General features: G+C 45.5%; 1 protein-coding gene across 1 annotated transcript in view; it reads left to right on the top strand.

The window, feature by feature from the left end:
- The first annotated feature begins 1,552 nt into the window (after positions 1-1,552).
- REEP3 (receptor accessory protein 3) overlaps positions 1,553-15,803 on the top strand; it is a 69,572-nt gene continuing 55,321 nt past the window's right edge. The window contains exon 1 of the mRNA XM_065407908.1: positions 1,553-1,692. Coding sequence (XP_065263980.1) covers positions 1,661-1,692 — 32 coding nt within the window. The 5' untranslated portion in view covers positions 1,553-1,660. The remainder of the gene's footprint in view (positions 1,693-15,803) is intronic.

The following is a 15,803-nucleotide window of genomic DNA, read 5'->3' as shown; positions in this document are numbered from 1 at the left end:
CTTATAGTCCCTAAAAAATGATATTGTTAAAGGCTTTATGAAAAGCCTAATGTCAATCAATTTTTCTTCATCCATTATTTAGGTGATCCCCAAACTGTGGGAGGAACATTTGGGGGGGCATGTGGGAAGGTCGGGGCCAGCCCCCATGGCGGGCGGGAAGGGAGCGACACCCATCTCTGGTCCCAGCTCTGCCCTCATTCCTTCTCTGTCCCCAGGGCAGCTCCACCTCTAGCCCCAGCTTCTCCCCCACCCCCAGTTCTGCCCCAAGTTCCTCTGCTGAGGAAGCCTTGGCGGTGCAGTAATGGGGGGAGGGGGGACACGGACAGATTCCACTAGTGGTAACGGGGGGGGGGGGGGGCATAACAGGAAAAGTTTGGACCCCACTGCACTATTTTAATTACTACAATTATTTGAGCATGTTGACTGGAGGTACGATTTTCTTTTACAGGAACTGTAATTGTTAGGGCATATCATATAGTTTTTTTTTTTTTTTTAATAATTTACTGTTTCAGCCAACTTTGCTAGTACTAAAGCTAAACTCAGTGGCCTACATTTTAGGCTTACTTGAAAGCCTTCAGTCCTCTTGGATTAACAGCTGGTGACTTTGCTGTTTCATGAGTTTGTTCCAGCACCCTCCCTGTTTTGACATGTTTATTTTGTGACAGTACCTCCTCTTTATTACCTGTAAAAGGGTCACAGTGGGGTAGATATCTTTATCCTTTGAAGACTGATGCAAGGAAGTGATTTAGCTCCTTTGTCCTATCTATGTCCTCAGTTGCTCCTTGGTACTACAGGAGCCCTTCAGATAGTTTTAGGCTTCTTCCGGACAAGCTGAAATAATCTCACTTGTGTGTGCATTTTATGTCTCAGTCTAACACTATGTTAAAGAGGAATTAGCTAGTTTGTGCTATAACTCGATGGTTGAGTCACCATAGCTGAGTTAAATTGTTACTAGTCTGTCCTTTCTTGCACTAGAACCGGCTAGCTGGAGAAGTAATTTATGGTGTTGAAAAAAATCAGTTTTAAGTTTGCCCTGTGGTGACACTTGGCCAGTTCACAGGCAGGTAGCTAGAGATGCCCGTTATTAGCCTTTGATTAGACCTGCCTCCCACTCCCCCAACCAGGACCCCTTCACTGGGACTATAAGGCAGCTGCTGTTGTATCTGTGTTCCTGGGAGAAAGACTGATCCCCTCCCCCGCGTGGCCCTGCCTCCCCCGACTCTGTTCTGTGCTGGGGGCTGTAAAGACAAATGAGCAAACCCGAGGTGCCAACCGCCCGCTGAACAGTGCGGGGTTCCAGACCCCGGCCAGGCAGGCGGAAGAGCTGTTACCCCCTGCTCTTGGTGGGAACCTCCGCAGACTAAGGCCAGAGGAGACCCAGCCCCGCCCAGAGAGAGCTAGGCGCATGCGCTCGCTATATCAAGGGCCCTCGGACGTGAGCACAGCGCCTGCGCAACCCAACTAGCGTAGGGGCAGCACCTTGTGCTGCAGCCAATCACGTCTTAGAGGCGTAGCCTGTTCCGAGGCTCGGAGTGGAGTGGGCGGGGCTGCAGGGCCAGGGAGGAAGGAGTAGGGGGGAGTGGAGCCATTTAGTGCCGGGCTCTGGGGTCTGGAGTCCCGCTGCCGTTGGTGGCGAGAGGCGGCAGCTGCCTCGGCCAAGATGGTGTCGTGGATGATTTCCCGAGCGGTTGTGTAAGTGACTCCTGGGGGGACCGTGCTCGAGAGCCCAGGTGTTTCCTTTTTTGTGTGGGGAGGGGTCGGCCTGGGGGAGCCGGGGAGATGGCTCGGGGGCCGGTTCCCATCGCGATCCTGCCGAGGCCCCTGCGCAGCTGGTGGGGGGGGGGGTGCGGTTCAGCTGTGCGCCCCGGGGGGTGTTGTTAGCGTCTCCTTAGTGGCATCAAGGTGGGATGCGAAGGCCGCCCAGTGCAGCCGAAGCGCCGCCCGGTGGCCCCTCTGCTCCTGGGCCCGTGGCAGCGGGTGGCACTTAGGGCCTGGTGTCCCCGGTTTGGCCCCTTGTCTGGTTGCTGTCATTTGACATTCCTGCGCTGCGGTAACTAGATAGCTTGGGGGGGGGAGCCGAGTCCTGGGGAATGGGCCCCCAGGGCTGTGTCTCCAGAGGGCTCCCTGCTCCCAGCGTGACAGCCTGAGCCAGATTCCTGTGCCCTCGGGCAGTCTGCTTTGTTGGTGTACGGGCTTGACCTTTGTCTGCGTATCCTTCTAGCGGCTTAGTAACCCATGGAAATGTTTCCATCCCTCTCTGGGGGAGGGAACTCCAGTTATTAGGAAGAGCCGGGTATTAGTAATGGGCAATTTGATCATTAGAAACATAGATAGCTGGGTATGCGATGACTGGGAGAAGTGCATGGTGACTTGCATGCCAGGTGCAAAGGTTGCAGATCTCTCAAGTCATCTACATAGGCTTATGTGTAGTGCTGGGGAGGAGCTGGTGGTTGTGGTACATGTAGGTACCAATGACATAGGGAAGGATAAGAGAGAGGTCCTGGAGACCCGCCGCCAAAGTGCTGGGTCTTCGGCGGCAATTTGGTGGCGGGGGCCCCCTGCCGCCGAAGACCCCAGACCCCCTGAATCCTCTGGGCGGCCCTGCCATGCCTCTGGCCAATAGGTATCTGGAATAAGATTCCAGGATTGCCCCTCTGATACTTGTAAAGTCTGAGTGAGTGTGAAGTGATGGACAGAGCTATAAGCATGGTTCAGGGCTCTTTGAACCTGGTGATATTTTCAACAATCCTCACTGGGTTTTGAAGTTTGTTATCCTACAATTTAAGCATCAGCCATTTTGACTTGTGTGGGGGTACTCAAGTATCAATGCTTCAAGCGTCCTAGACCATTGTGATATCAGAGATGGGTAACTAAACTAATCACCACATTGACTTTACAGCTAATTTGCATGTAACAATTTGATTGTAGTAGGGAGACTACATAGATGATGGAGTATTTAGCCCAACTGGCACACCTGTGTGACAGGGTGGGGTTTTAGCTACTAAATAGTCTATAACATTACACCTTCAGACTTTGCTAAAAATCATAACTGTGTAAGCTATATCTGCTGAATTTATTAGGACAACTGGTTCCCTGACCACAATTCATATAGGTACATACTAACCCAAGAGTAGCTTTGTGTGATACCAGAGCTTCTCTTACAATGTGATTGGCAATTTTTCTTTCCCACCCTTTATTAGAGTATACAATAGGCATGTAGCTTAAACATAATTATTGTATTAATTAATAGCTACATTTCCATAGCATGTGATTCTTTAAAAAAACAAGCAAGTTAACTGTTTAAAACACTTGTTCAGCAACAGTTTTAATGAAGATGAATGGTGTAGAATTTTTAGGAACAACTACAATGGGGCTTCTTACATTTCACAGCGTTCAAAATGCTTATTAGAAACACTTAAAAAAAAAAATACTCACCAGAGAAAGTTGTCACAAGAACAACAAGGGATGCTACCAATCCTGACAAGGCGTCTTTTGGTTATCAGCAGCACTTTCCTGAGAACCAATCCTATCTGATTGACTACAATGTTAATGGGATTCAGACATTAGCAACTGACATGCTGCATATAGACAACTGTTTTTTTTTTTTTTTTTTTTTTTTTGGAAGATAGACCCCAGTTGTAGGCAGATATGTTAGGTTGCAACTAAGGAAGGAAGCACTGCGACTTGCCCAGAGAGCTCAGGGAGAGGTCCATCCAACCTCAGTGCTTTCTTCCCTGGCTGCGTTCCTGCAAACCTGCCTGTGGCCAGTGATCTTCTCTCTCAGGTAATAATGGACTGAGATGCCCAATCCTTGCCCAACTGGGGAGCCCCTGGCAGTGTCCCAGTGCTGTGGACTGGGAGGGGAAGCTGTGGACAGGAAAGCAGCAGGGAGCGGCACTTCAGTCTGGATGCTGGGTCTTTCTACAGGGAGCGGGGGGTGCTGGAGGCCTGTAGAGCAGCATGGTATCTCTGCCTGCGCTATCCAGGCTGCGTTCTACCCTGGCACTGGAGATCTGGGTTTAGCATGTCCCATAGTCCTTCCCTGGCTGCACCAAGAGAAAATAGGTGTTGGAGTAGAGGGTGGGAGGGGTGCTGAGTGAGTGTATGGCCATAAAAGATGAGGAAACAAATGTGAAGAAGGAGATGTGCTGGTGTACTAGCTTTCCTGTGGATGCTCTTAATGCCAACAGTAAGATGGCACTGAAGAGGATAAATTCTAAAAGTGAAAAATGTTAGGCCTTTTATGTATTCAAATATTGACTGCTATATTGTAACGAAAATGCCTACACTCTGACCTAAACTGCTTAATAATCTCTATCCATTTTAGAGAAAATGCTTTTGTCATGAAGCTGATTTTTTTGCTGTTTCTGCTGTAAACTATTTACAGTAATAGTCATGAAGCTGAGGCTGTAAACTTTTTATTTGTTGTAAGGAAATCATTCCCATGTTGTTGAGCTTATTTCTCTGCTGCTGTCTTGTCCCTCATTTTGGATTCTGACAATTGTCCCTGTAACTTAAGCTTTTTGTTTTGACAAACTTCACTGAACAAAGCCCCAAACTAACTGTTCAGTCTTGATAGCGGATGCTCAAATGAGTCCAGAAAAATCTTTAGTCAACTTACCCAGTTTGCAAACAAATGTTGTAGTCAAAGATATTGCTAATCAATGTTTACATCACTTACTTAATGCTACAGTCATATGTACACATCCTAATGTCAAATGTATAGCTAAGTATGCAGTCACCTGCTTCCATTTATTTCAGTTACTGCATTAGGTCACATATACTGTTTGATAAGAACTTCAATGGATATAAAAGCAGAGTCAGCCATCTCATGTAGTAGTTTAATGTATTGTTGAAAGCAACAGTCCTAGAATAACCATGGCTGAGAGCCTCAGTTTGTAATTATGACATGTGGCCCATAATGATAAAGCTGGGCATTATGTCACACAAAATGCCTGAATGTTGTACTTGGCACTTCTCTCATCCAGAGACTTAAAAGTAAATTAGTGCTACAGCAGCCTGTGAAAGAAGCAGGTTGTTATCCCCACTTTTCAGATTTTTATGGGGAGGAAGGGGAGAACTGAGGCACTATGTAGTGTGGTTCTGCTCTTTATCTACTCTCCTTGAGAGGCTCAGATAATTTTTGTCTTTGCTGGGAGAAGGGGAGATGTTTAAAAGTACACGTCTTAGACCCCTCCATACTCTGCTTGCCCCATTTCCTAGCTGCAAAGCCCTGACAAAGTGGCTATATCCAGTGTCTCAGAAAGGTGGAGGCAGGAGGAGGGATGACTGCATCCAGGAGGGTAAACTAAGGGACTGTGGGGCAAGAGATCAGGTCCTGTGTGGGGCTAGGGGTGTGAAAACCGAAATGGAGTTGGTGAGGGAAGGGAGCTGGAGTGGGAAAGGAGGAAGTAGGTCAGGAGACGGCATGGGGCATGCTATAAGGAGGGCTCTACCAAATTCACGGTCCATTTTGGTGAACTACACGGTCAGGGGATTTAAAAAATCCTAAATTTCATGATTTCAACTATTTAAATCTGAAATTTCATGGTGTTGTAATTATAGGGGTCCTGATCCCAAAAATAATTAAGTGGGGGGTCGCAAGGTTATTGTAGGGTTATTGCTACCCTTACTTCTGTGCTGCCCCTGGGCGGCTGGAGAGCAGCGGCTGCAGGCCAGGAGCCCAGCTCTGAAGGCAGAGCTGTTGCCAGCAGCTATGCAGAAGTAAGGATGGCAGGGTATGGTATTGCCACCCTTACTTCTGTACAGTAGCTGGTGGGGTGCTGCCTTGAGAGCTGGGCGCCTGGCGAATAACTGCCACTTTCTGGCCGCCCAGCTCTGAAGGCAGTGCAGAAGTAAGGGTTGCAATACCGGAATCCCCCTAAAATAACCTTGTGACTCCCTTCTGCGTCAGGACCCCCAGTTTGAGAAATGCTATTCTCCCCAATGAAATCTGTGTAGTATAGGGTAAAAGGACACAAAAGACCACTTTTGACGGGAAAGAGAAACCAGATTTCATGGTCCGTGGCACGTTTTTCATGGCCCCTGCTATAAGAGGCTTTCAGTTAAATGGTCTTCTGTCTTGGATTCCTTCCTACTTCTACTTCTACTTCTTTCACCCAACTCCCAGGCATGCTCTGGCTCCTTGCCCTGATAAATTCCCTTTCTTGCTTCTTGATCTGCTCCTCTGCCCTGCCCCGTCCCCCTCCCCCTGCCCTGTTCTGCTGGACCCTGTTTTGTGGGTTTGGAAATAGAACGACACAGTGGGAAAGATCTAAACATTGGTGCCCCTCAGCCAAACCGTGTTTATATCGGGGCCTTGCAGAAGTTGAGTTGTCTAGTGTTTGAAAAGGAAAATAACTGAATTGGGTATGGTGCAGTTGGTCTTATCTATACTATCTACATGAGTCCTGTATATTTAGATTGCACACAAACAACTCCAGAAACCCTGGTTATTCATCCTGAGCAGCCGCCTGGAACAGCTGCCTTCATTGCTGTCCCTCCAGGTCTCCAACTGTTGTCCCAACTGCCATAGAACCTGTGCCTCCTGGCTGACCTACTGCTCTCTATTTGGTAGCCAGAAGAGCAGCAGCAGATTCACCTAAAGCAGACATCACCTGGCCCTCTGCTGATCTATTATCAGTCAGTGGATTTGCTATATTTGCACTTTGCCCCAAGTGTCTTTAAAACAAAAACCTAAAATTGTAGTTTCTCTAGACTTCAATTTCAGGAGACTCTTCTAATCTCAGAGTTAGTAAAATTACAGTGATATGTAGTTCCTGCCAGGGCTGGAAGGAATAAGGTCAGAGCCAGAATTGGAGTACAGAGCCATCTGATAGTTCTGTGCTTCAACTGCTAGACCACACTTTAGTCAAAAGTGTGGATAGTCTTGAAAAATACTAGAAGGGGTTAAAATAACTTGCCCATGTGTTGTCAGTGCTTTGACTAATCCTTCATGAAATACCTGAACTTGTCTACACAAATGCTTTATTATAGGACTGTCAATTAATCACAGTTAACTCGTGATTAACTCAAATTAATTGTGATTAATCCCAGCTTTAATCACACTGTTAAACAATAGAATACCAATTGAAGTTTATTAAATATTTATGGGTTTATCTACATTTTCATATATTGATTTCAATTACAACACCGAATACAAAGTGTACACTGCTCACTTTATATTATAATTTTTGATTACAAATATTTACACTGTAAAAATGATAAACAAAAAACCCAGTATTTTTCAATTCACCTCATACAAGTACTGTATTGCAATCTCTGTATCATGGAAGTTGAATTTACAAATGTAGAATTATGTGTTTAAAAAAAATAAAAATAAACACCTGAGAAACAAGTTTGTTTACATTTGCAGGAGATAATGCTGCTTGCTTTTTGTTTACAATGTCACCTGAAAGTAAGAACAGGCGTTTGCATGGCATTGTTGTAGCTTGCATTGCAAGGTATTAACGTGCCAGATGCGCTAAAGATTCATATGCCCCTTCATGCTTCGGCCACCATTCCAGATGACATGCTTCCATGCTGAAGACGGGTTCTGCTTGATAATGAACACTCGGTCTGCACTGCTTTGGATCATTTTCATTATCTAAGTCACATGCTGAACAAGAAGTAGGACTGAGTGGACTTGTTTCTACATGTTTTGGTGACTTCTGCTGTTTTTAAAAACTTTTTTCTGATCTTGAAGTATGAATCAAAGCATTCTTTCTAACTTGTAGGGTCTGAGTAATTGTGTATATACCAGTTACTGGAAGACAATATATTGTCATAACTTGAAACTAAATTATCTATATACTAGCTGTCAGTTACAGCCTGGTATGGATAAGACGAGACTATTCTGTAGCAGCATGTTTGGCACTAATAATAATGTGATGTGTTCTACGTAAACAAAAGTAGATGTCCTATTTATTTTAAATAAATAAAATCTGTTCCCCCCCCCCCCCCCCCCGCCCTCCCCTTACCACGTTATGCTCTTTAGAAGTGAAAGGTCTCGGATACATGGGACTTTTTAACTGAGAAAAAGCTGTGATATTGTACATACAACTTAGCCAACTGGGTTGATTGAGTTGCAAGGTCAGATGTATTGTCAAAAGATAATTTATGGGTCCGTATTAGAACTGAAGATTCTCTTGGCTTCTTGTCACTTGTACTTATTACTAGAACTCAACATGACTAAGGCTGTGTGTCTGTCACAGAAGTCACAGATTCAGTTTACCTTGGGGGGGGGGGGGGGCAGCTCCTACCGGCATGTCCCTGCAGCTCCTAGGTGGAGGGGCAAGGAGGCTCCGCCTGTACCTGCGGGTGCCACCACTGTGGGTTCCTGGCCAATGGGAGTTGCGGAGCCGGTGCTTGTGGCGGGAGCAGTGCCCAGAACCCCCCTGGTTGCCCCTTCCCTTAGGAGGTGCAGGGACATTCCGGGTAGGGAGCCTGCCAGCCCTGCCCCCCCCCCGAGCCCCAGCAGGGGGTCGCATGCTGGGCACCATTGTCCCTGTCCCCCCCCCACCCCCCTGACCCCCAGCGGGGGTCCTGGCCCAAGTTTTAGTTAGGGGTATATAGTAAAAGTCATGGACAGATCATGGCTGTGAATTTTTGTTTACTACCCATGACCTGTCCATGACTTGTACTAAAAGTACCTCTGACTAAAACATAGCCTTAATCATGACTTATTTCCCCAACCTGGAATATTAAAGGAAGAGAGGGATGGGTAAGTGCAGCAGCCTTTAAACCCTGGAGTTAGTATGCTACCATTAATACAGTAGACATAGCTTTACCTTTGCCTAGAGACACTATTGGAATTTTTCTGATAATCCACTTAAGTGTAGAAGCTGGTGACAGATGGGTTGTGCCATGTAGTGTATTACCTTCCAAAGTAGGATTGTTCTCCACATGGTCTTATTTTTTTAAATAAGGGTTTATCTCAGTCCAGTTTTAAATGTTGTTTGACAAAAACCTGGTAGCTGTTTAATTATTTTGGAGGCATCTGAATGGCTCTGAGGGTAGATAATTCTCAGCTTCTGTCCACAATTCAGATGTGGCTCAGTCTGGTAGTGACACTTAGAACACTGACCAGTCACTGTATAGATGAATGATGTTAGTGTCATCCACTGCTTAAAACAGGGGTCTCAAGCCCGCGGGGTGATTTTCTGCGGCCCGCAAGCCACCCCACCCTCCCGCAGTGTTTACCAGAGCGGCTCCGGCCGGACGTGCCCTGCCCTGCCCTGCGCAGCTCCGGGAAGAGGCTGAAACATGGGGAAGAGGGGGCGGAGGGGCTGTGTGTTTCTGTTGCTTCAGGCAGCGCCCCCAGCAGCTCCCATTGGTCGGGAACAGGGAACTGCGGCCAATGGGAGCTGCTGGCGGCGGTGCCTCAAGCAACAGAAACACAGTCCCTCCGCCCCCCCCTTCCGCACGTTCCAGCCTCTTGCGGGGGCAGGGCAGGCAGGCAGGGAGCCTGCCCTGCCCCCGGTACGCGCCGGGCCAGATCCTGCCCCCTGAACCCCTTCTGCAGCCGAACCCCGTGCCCTGAGCCCCCTGCCGCACCCTGCACCCCGACCCCCTGCTGCACCCCTCTTGTACCCCAACCCCCTGCCCTGAGCCCCCTGCCGCACCCTGACCCCTTGCTGTACCCCTCACCCCTCCTGCACCCCCTGGGAGCAGGGAGGGGGCAGAGTTGGGGTGGGGATTTCGGGGAAGGGGTTGGAATGGGGGCAGGGAAGGGGTGGGAAGAGGTGGGGCAGGGGCGGGGCCTCATGGAAGGGGTGGAGTGGGGGCGGGGCTGAGGGCAGCGGCGGGGGAGGTGTCAGTAATGCGGCCCTCGGGCCAATGTACTAGTCCTCATGTGGCCCTCATGGTCATTTGAGTTTGAGGCCCCTGGCTTAAAACGTGTGTCCACTTGACACACATTTTGCACTTGTCTGCATTTAACTGAGGTGACACACTGACTTGCAACTCCATTCCTAGCTTTGTCATCTACAGTACTCTTAATACTGATTTTAAACAAAATTTGTGGGAAATTGATGTTTGAATAAAAGTTTTGTTAGTGATGATAAAAATACCCAGCATCATGTAACACTTGAAATGCTGCTTGGTTTTGTTTTAAATTATAATATGTTTAAATAAGTTTTGAAGAGAAGCTTGTACAAACAACTTTGGCTTGATGTTTTCATTGTCTGCCCCAAATAAATGATTTATAATGTTGAGTTGTGTTAAACCTTTGGGAAGCATGACTAAGGTTTTTCTTGTTTGTCTCCTTGAATTTCCAAAGCCTGGAGCATAATACATCGTTTGAACTGAGGGTGCACGCTCTAAAGGGAAACAATATGGTCCAGTGATGAGAACAGAAAATTCAGAGACAAAAGACTTGGATTCTATTCACAGTTGTCCCTAACATGTGTGACCTTAAGTGAACTTGTCAGTGACTTGCCTTCTGTATCTGTAAAAATTGGTTACTGTATTCTTTCTGCGGAGTGCAGTGCAATTTTTTTGATGTACAGTAATAAGTGTAAAGTACTGTCTCCCCCTCCCGCTTGCCCACCACTCTATATTGCTATCAAGAGTATTGGAGCCTGAAATGGATCTAGAATGCTTCAGATAGCATTAAGGAATAAAAACGGTTTCTCCATACAACACAGGGAGCTAGTAGTTTCACAGAGTAAGGCCAGAAAGGACCATTAGATCACCCAGTCTGACCTCCTGTATATCATATGTCCATACCTTTCACCCAGATACCACTATATTAAGCCCAAAAACTGAAGCTAAACTAAAATATTTCAGTCTTTGGGATAGTAAACTGCATGCTGCAGGAAGAGAATGGGTGAGAGTAATGGGACCAGCTACTCATGAGGGAATTCTGTACCTAAAAATTATGCACACAATTTAAAATTCTGAAAATCTCATTTGTCAATTAAATGTGGCTCCATCATGGCGGGGGGGAGCACAGGCCACTGGCTGCATTGAGGTGGGAGATTACCCTGAAACCCCCACCTCCCCCAGTACAGGGACTCCACAGTAAGGCTGCATCTGACCCTGGTGCAGGGGCTGGGCCTGCCCCAGAAATACCCTGGGGCTCTGTACCAAGCACACCAGGTGTTGGTAGGCAGGTTCAGCCCAGTGGGATCCAAGTGTGGAGGGGCTTAGTGTGTGGGGGGATCCAGGTATGGAGTGAGAGGTTTCTATGTGGGGCAGTCTGGGTGTGGGTGGCTCAGTGGGAAATCTGGAGGCACAGGGGCTTGTTGGGGTTCCAGGAGAAGGTGGTTGGGGCACAGCGGGGGGCATGTCTGCATGTGGGGGAGTCTTCAGATGGAAGAATACCAAAAGCATTGTGTTGTGGCATGAAAGGGTGTTCCTAGTACAAAACCACACTCATGCATGTTCTGATACCCAGAATATGCTTAACTGAGATGTGTTTCAAGCTCACAAACACTTCCACACCTGTGGTGGAATAACTTACCTTTTGCAGCCTTATGTGAAGCCAACAACTAATACGTTAATACAGATACGTTTCGGGAACTTAAGGATCCAAAGCCAAATCTGGTATCCAAATACCTCATGTGCATTTTGGATCCAGATGGCTTTTAATCCCTGATGAGCAAGTCCATAAAAACACAGGTCTCTAAAAGATGTGAATCTGTAACAAACAGCCCCTGTCCCATATGTTTCATGTTTAAAGGGAAGCTATCTGTTTGCCATGGACAAGCTGTTTGATCTTTTAAAAGACAACTGAAATTTGTCATGAAATTCCAGAATTTACACTATATGAAAATAACTTGCCATGATAGAAACTTCAGGTTTTGAAGACTATGAAAAAGAACATGAATGAGACACTGCAAAGGGATTGTCAATGATCTTTAAATTAAAAAAAAGAAAAAAGAAAAAAAAGAGTTCTTCTGGCACCTTAGCGACTAACACATTTATTTGGGCATAAGCTTTCATGGGCTAAAACCCACTTCATCAGATGCACGGAGTGAAGTGGGTTTTAGCTCACAAAAGCTTATGCCCAAATAAATGTGTTAGTCTCTAAGGTGCCACAAGTACTCCTCATTGTTTTTGCTGATCCAGACTAACACGCCTACCACTCTGAAACATCTTTAAATTTAAAGACATGTTTCTTTGGGTTGTAGCAAACTATTAGCTACAGTAGTAGTGATGCTAAACAATTTGGTGCCAATCTGCCATTGGAAAATCATCCATGTGATAGACATAGGTGTATGCTGTAATGATACAAAAATACCCCTTATTCAATCCTTGAGGGGGCCACTTAGGGATCGGGGGCAAAATCAGTACTTGGTCCTGCTAGTGAAGGCAGGGGGCTGGACTCGATGACCTTTCAAGGTCCCTTCCAGTTCTAGGAGATAGGATATCTCCTTTTTTTTTTTTTTTTAAGAATATAGCTTTTTGATGGCAGATGTAAGTTGAATGTAATCGCATTCAATTGAGATCAGCAATCGGCTCCTGTCATAACTATAAAGGGAAGGGTAACAGCTCTCCTGTGTACAGTACTATAAAATCCCTCCTGGCCAGAGACTCCAAAATCCTTTTACCTGTAAAGGGTTAAGAAGCTCGGGTAACCTGGCTGACACCTGACCCAAAGGACCAATAAGGGGACAAGATACTTTCAAATCTTGGGGGGGGGGGGGGAGAAGGCTTTTGTTTGTGTTCTTTGTTTGGGGGTTGTTCGCTCTTGGGACTGAGAGGGACCAGACATCAATCCAGGTTCTCCCCATCTTTCTAAACAAGTCTCTCATATTTCAAACTTGTAAGTAAAAAGCCAGGCAAGGCGTCTTAGTTTTACTTTGTTTTCTCAACTTGTAAATGTACCTTTTACTAGAGTGTTTATCTTTGTTTGCTATACTTTGAACCTGAGGCTAGAGGGAGGTCCTCTGAGCTCTTTAAGTTTGATTACCCTGTAAAGTTATTTTCCATACTGATTTTACAGAGATGATTTTTACCTTTTTCTTTAATTAAAAGCCTTCTTTTTAAGAACCTGATTGATTTTTTTCTTGTTTTAGATCCAAGGGGTTTGGATCTGTATTCACCAGGGAATTGGTGAAAGGTTTCTCAAGGCTTCCCAGGGAAGGGAATTAGCTTTGGGAATGGTGGCAGCGGACCAGATCTAAGCTGGTAGTTAAGCTTAGAAGTCTTCGTGCAGGCCCCCACATTTGTACCCTAAAGTTCAAAGTGGGGAAGCAGCCTTGACAGCTCCCATGTCCAGATGTCACAATTTCATTTGAGCTAAAGGTGTGGTTTTATTTGGAAAGAAATGTGTAACCCCTGCTTTTACTTAACTTATATTTTACTGATTTTTTTTTTTTTTTAAGTGCAAGAATCCAAGACAGAACTTTCTGTGGAGAGTTCCAATATAATGCTTTTTGCTTTGCCTCCCTTTGCTAATGCGGCTGTTGTAATAGAAGTCTTGGCTTTGGGAGCAAAGAGTAGAAAAAGAAAAATGCGCCCTCTTTTTCTTCACATTCACTGTCTGGAGTTTGTTCTGGCTGTTAATTGTCATAGTTTTCTCCTTATATAACTTTCATATCCAAGCCTCAAAGGAATCTGTGGGAATAGTCTGTAGAAGGATATTCCTGTTTAGTTCTGTGACACCAGGGGTAATATTTAAATATGTCACCAAGGAAATTTTACTCTAAATTGAATTTTCATATATTTCCCTTAGTTTTGAAGATATTTCTTTTAATTTTACGTGATTAACTGATGCTACTTGTAACATCTAATGACTAGTTAGGCACATCAAAGTATGGGGTGTGTGTGTGTGCGTGCGTGCGTATAGAAAACTACCTTCTTAAGTAGTTATGAGTTTCCCATGAAAATTTCTGTAGCCCACAGTTTTGGGGTTCTGTGGATTTATATTCCCATCTTCTGTGTTAAGTTTCTCATTTCCCATTCACATAGGTTCCACTATCCAAGCCATGTCAAGTTTTGTAGGTGTTACTTTTCCGTGACACAAGTACTTGAGGTTAATACAAATCTTAGAGAGTTTATGTATTTGTGTAGATGAGGATACAATGAGATCAAATTTATGCTATGCTTCCCTTCAGTTGTGAAAAGTGTTGTGGAAAGAAATCCACTTCTGAAAACCCATAGCTGTTAACATAATTCCTTAGTTGGTCAACCGTGTTTTTAGAGAGACAAGGTGGGTGAGGTGTGTTTTTTGTGTGTGTGTGTGTGTGTGTGTCCGACCAACTACTTCTGGTGAGAGACACAAACTTTGCAATTTACACAAAGCTCTGCTTCAGGTCTGTGTAAGCTCAAAGCTTGTCTATCTGACTAACAGACGTTGGTGCAATAAAATATATTACCTCATCTCTCTAATATCTTGGAACCAATGCCTCTACAACAGTGCATACAACCTTGTTTTTAGTCTCTTTAGGTACTGCAAGTCAAGTGTGACTTCTCTTGCCCATAAGGAATGGAATTCTCTTTTCTGAAGTACATCACATGCTTTTGCTGAAGTTAGACCAACAGGATCCCAGTTATGAACAAAGCTTGCCTCTGATAAATAAGCTTAATGAAAAATCCTTAGGCCTACAGTTGCCACAGGGAAAAATGTTAAGGGTAGCTCTGACCTCTCTGGTGTACTATATTACAATAAGGTGGTATGATTAACAGCTAATCATAACTTAAATGCATAATGCCCTGTGTTACCAGATTTGCCCCTTACTTTGGAGTATGCTCATTTATTCAGGTTATTTTTCTGGGGAAGGGGATTCTGTAATCCTATTGATGTACTGTTTGTGTCACTTGTGTTTTCATATGGAGCTTTACTTCTCCCTTCTGCAAGTCCCCTCCCAATGGCGCTATCCTGCAGGACCTAGGTTCCCTAGGGCTGGGTTACTCCAGCCCCAGAACCGGATGATGAACACCCACACATACATTAACAGAGCAAGTCTGAGCAGACCGGGTCAATCAGCACTGTCAAGCTGACCCCTTATATGTCTCTGGACTCACTGGGCTGGAGGAAGCAGCACTTTCAAGCTGTTTCTCCTTATATGCCCCAGGGCTCCATGGACTGGGTCAAGCAGCACTTTCAAGCTGTTACCCTTATGTGTCCCAGATTCAGCACATCCCTATCCCCACTCTCACATCACAATTGTACTGGCAGTAACCTACTTGATAAGCAAACCCCACAGTATTTTGGGCGCTGCTGGGATCTTTAGCTTAGGTAAAAGAAGCGTTGCTGTAGAGTGAATGGGGGAAGCTAAAAACACAGAAGAGTAAAGTTCAGCAAGAGAGAGAGAGAAGCAACCAACTTAACCATAAAAGTTATTTATTGAATAATAGTGATAACTGCACAAGGAGGGCTAAACCAACATAACATACATTATTAAAGGTTAATACCTAAGGTAGAAAGGAAAACAGAGAGAGAGAAAGAGGGGGGGGGGGATCTCACCCACTCCATGAGGCTTGAACTGGTCGGGGTTCCCAGGTGATGGTGGTAGCGGAGGGTCCTGAGTGCTGGAGACAGGCAGAGCCCCCAGCACGATCAGTCAGGAGAAGATGGCGTTCCAGTGGAACTGATGCATAGTTTGGATCTAAGCATCAGTACCCTGACTAGAGTGTGAGTAGGGATTTTTGTAGAGAAAATACAATTGTTCAAGGGAGAACACTAGATTTGTTTATAGGTAAGCTGATGACTCAATGTGGTTTTTTTTTTTTTTTTTTAGGCTAGACAACAGGAGCTGATCACTCTTGGCTATGGGTGGTGTTTTCTTCCAGGGAGCTCACAATGCAACTAGTCTGCTTTAGTATTTGGATATCAATTAAGGATTCATTACTAG

This window comes from Emys orbicularis, chromosome 7 (assembly GCF_028017835.1).
Source record: "Emys orbicularis isolate rEmyOrb1 chromosome 7, rEmyOrb1.hap1, whole genome shotgun sequence".
In the NCBI taxonomy this organism is placed as follows: domain Eukaryota; kingdom Metazoa; phylum Chordata; order Testudines; family Emydidae; genus Emys; species Emys orbicularis.
This window is presented reverse-complemented; position numbering and strand designations above follow the sequence as displayed.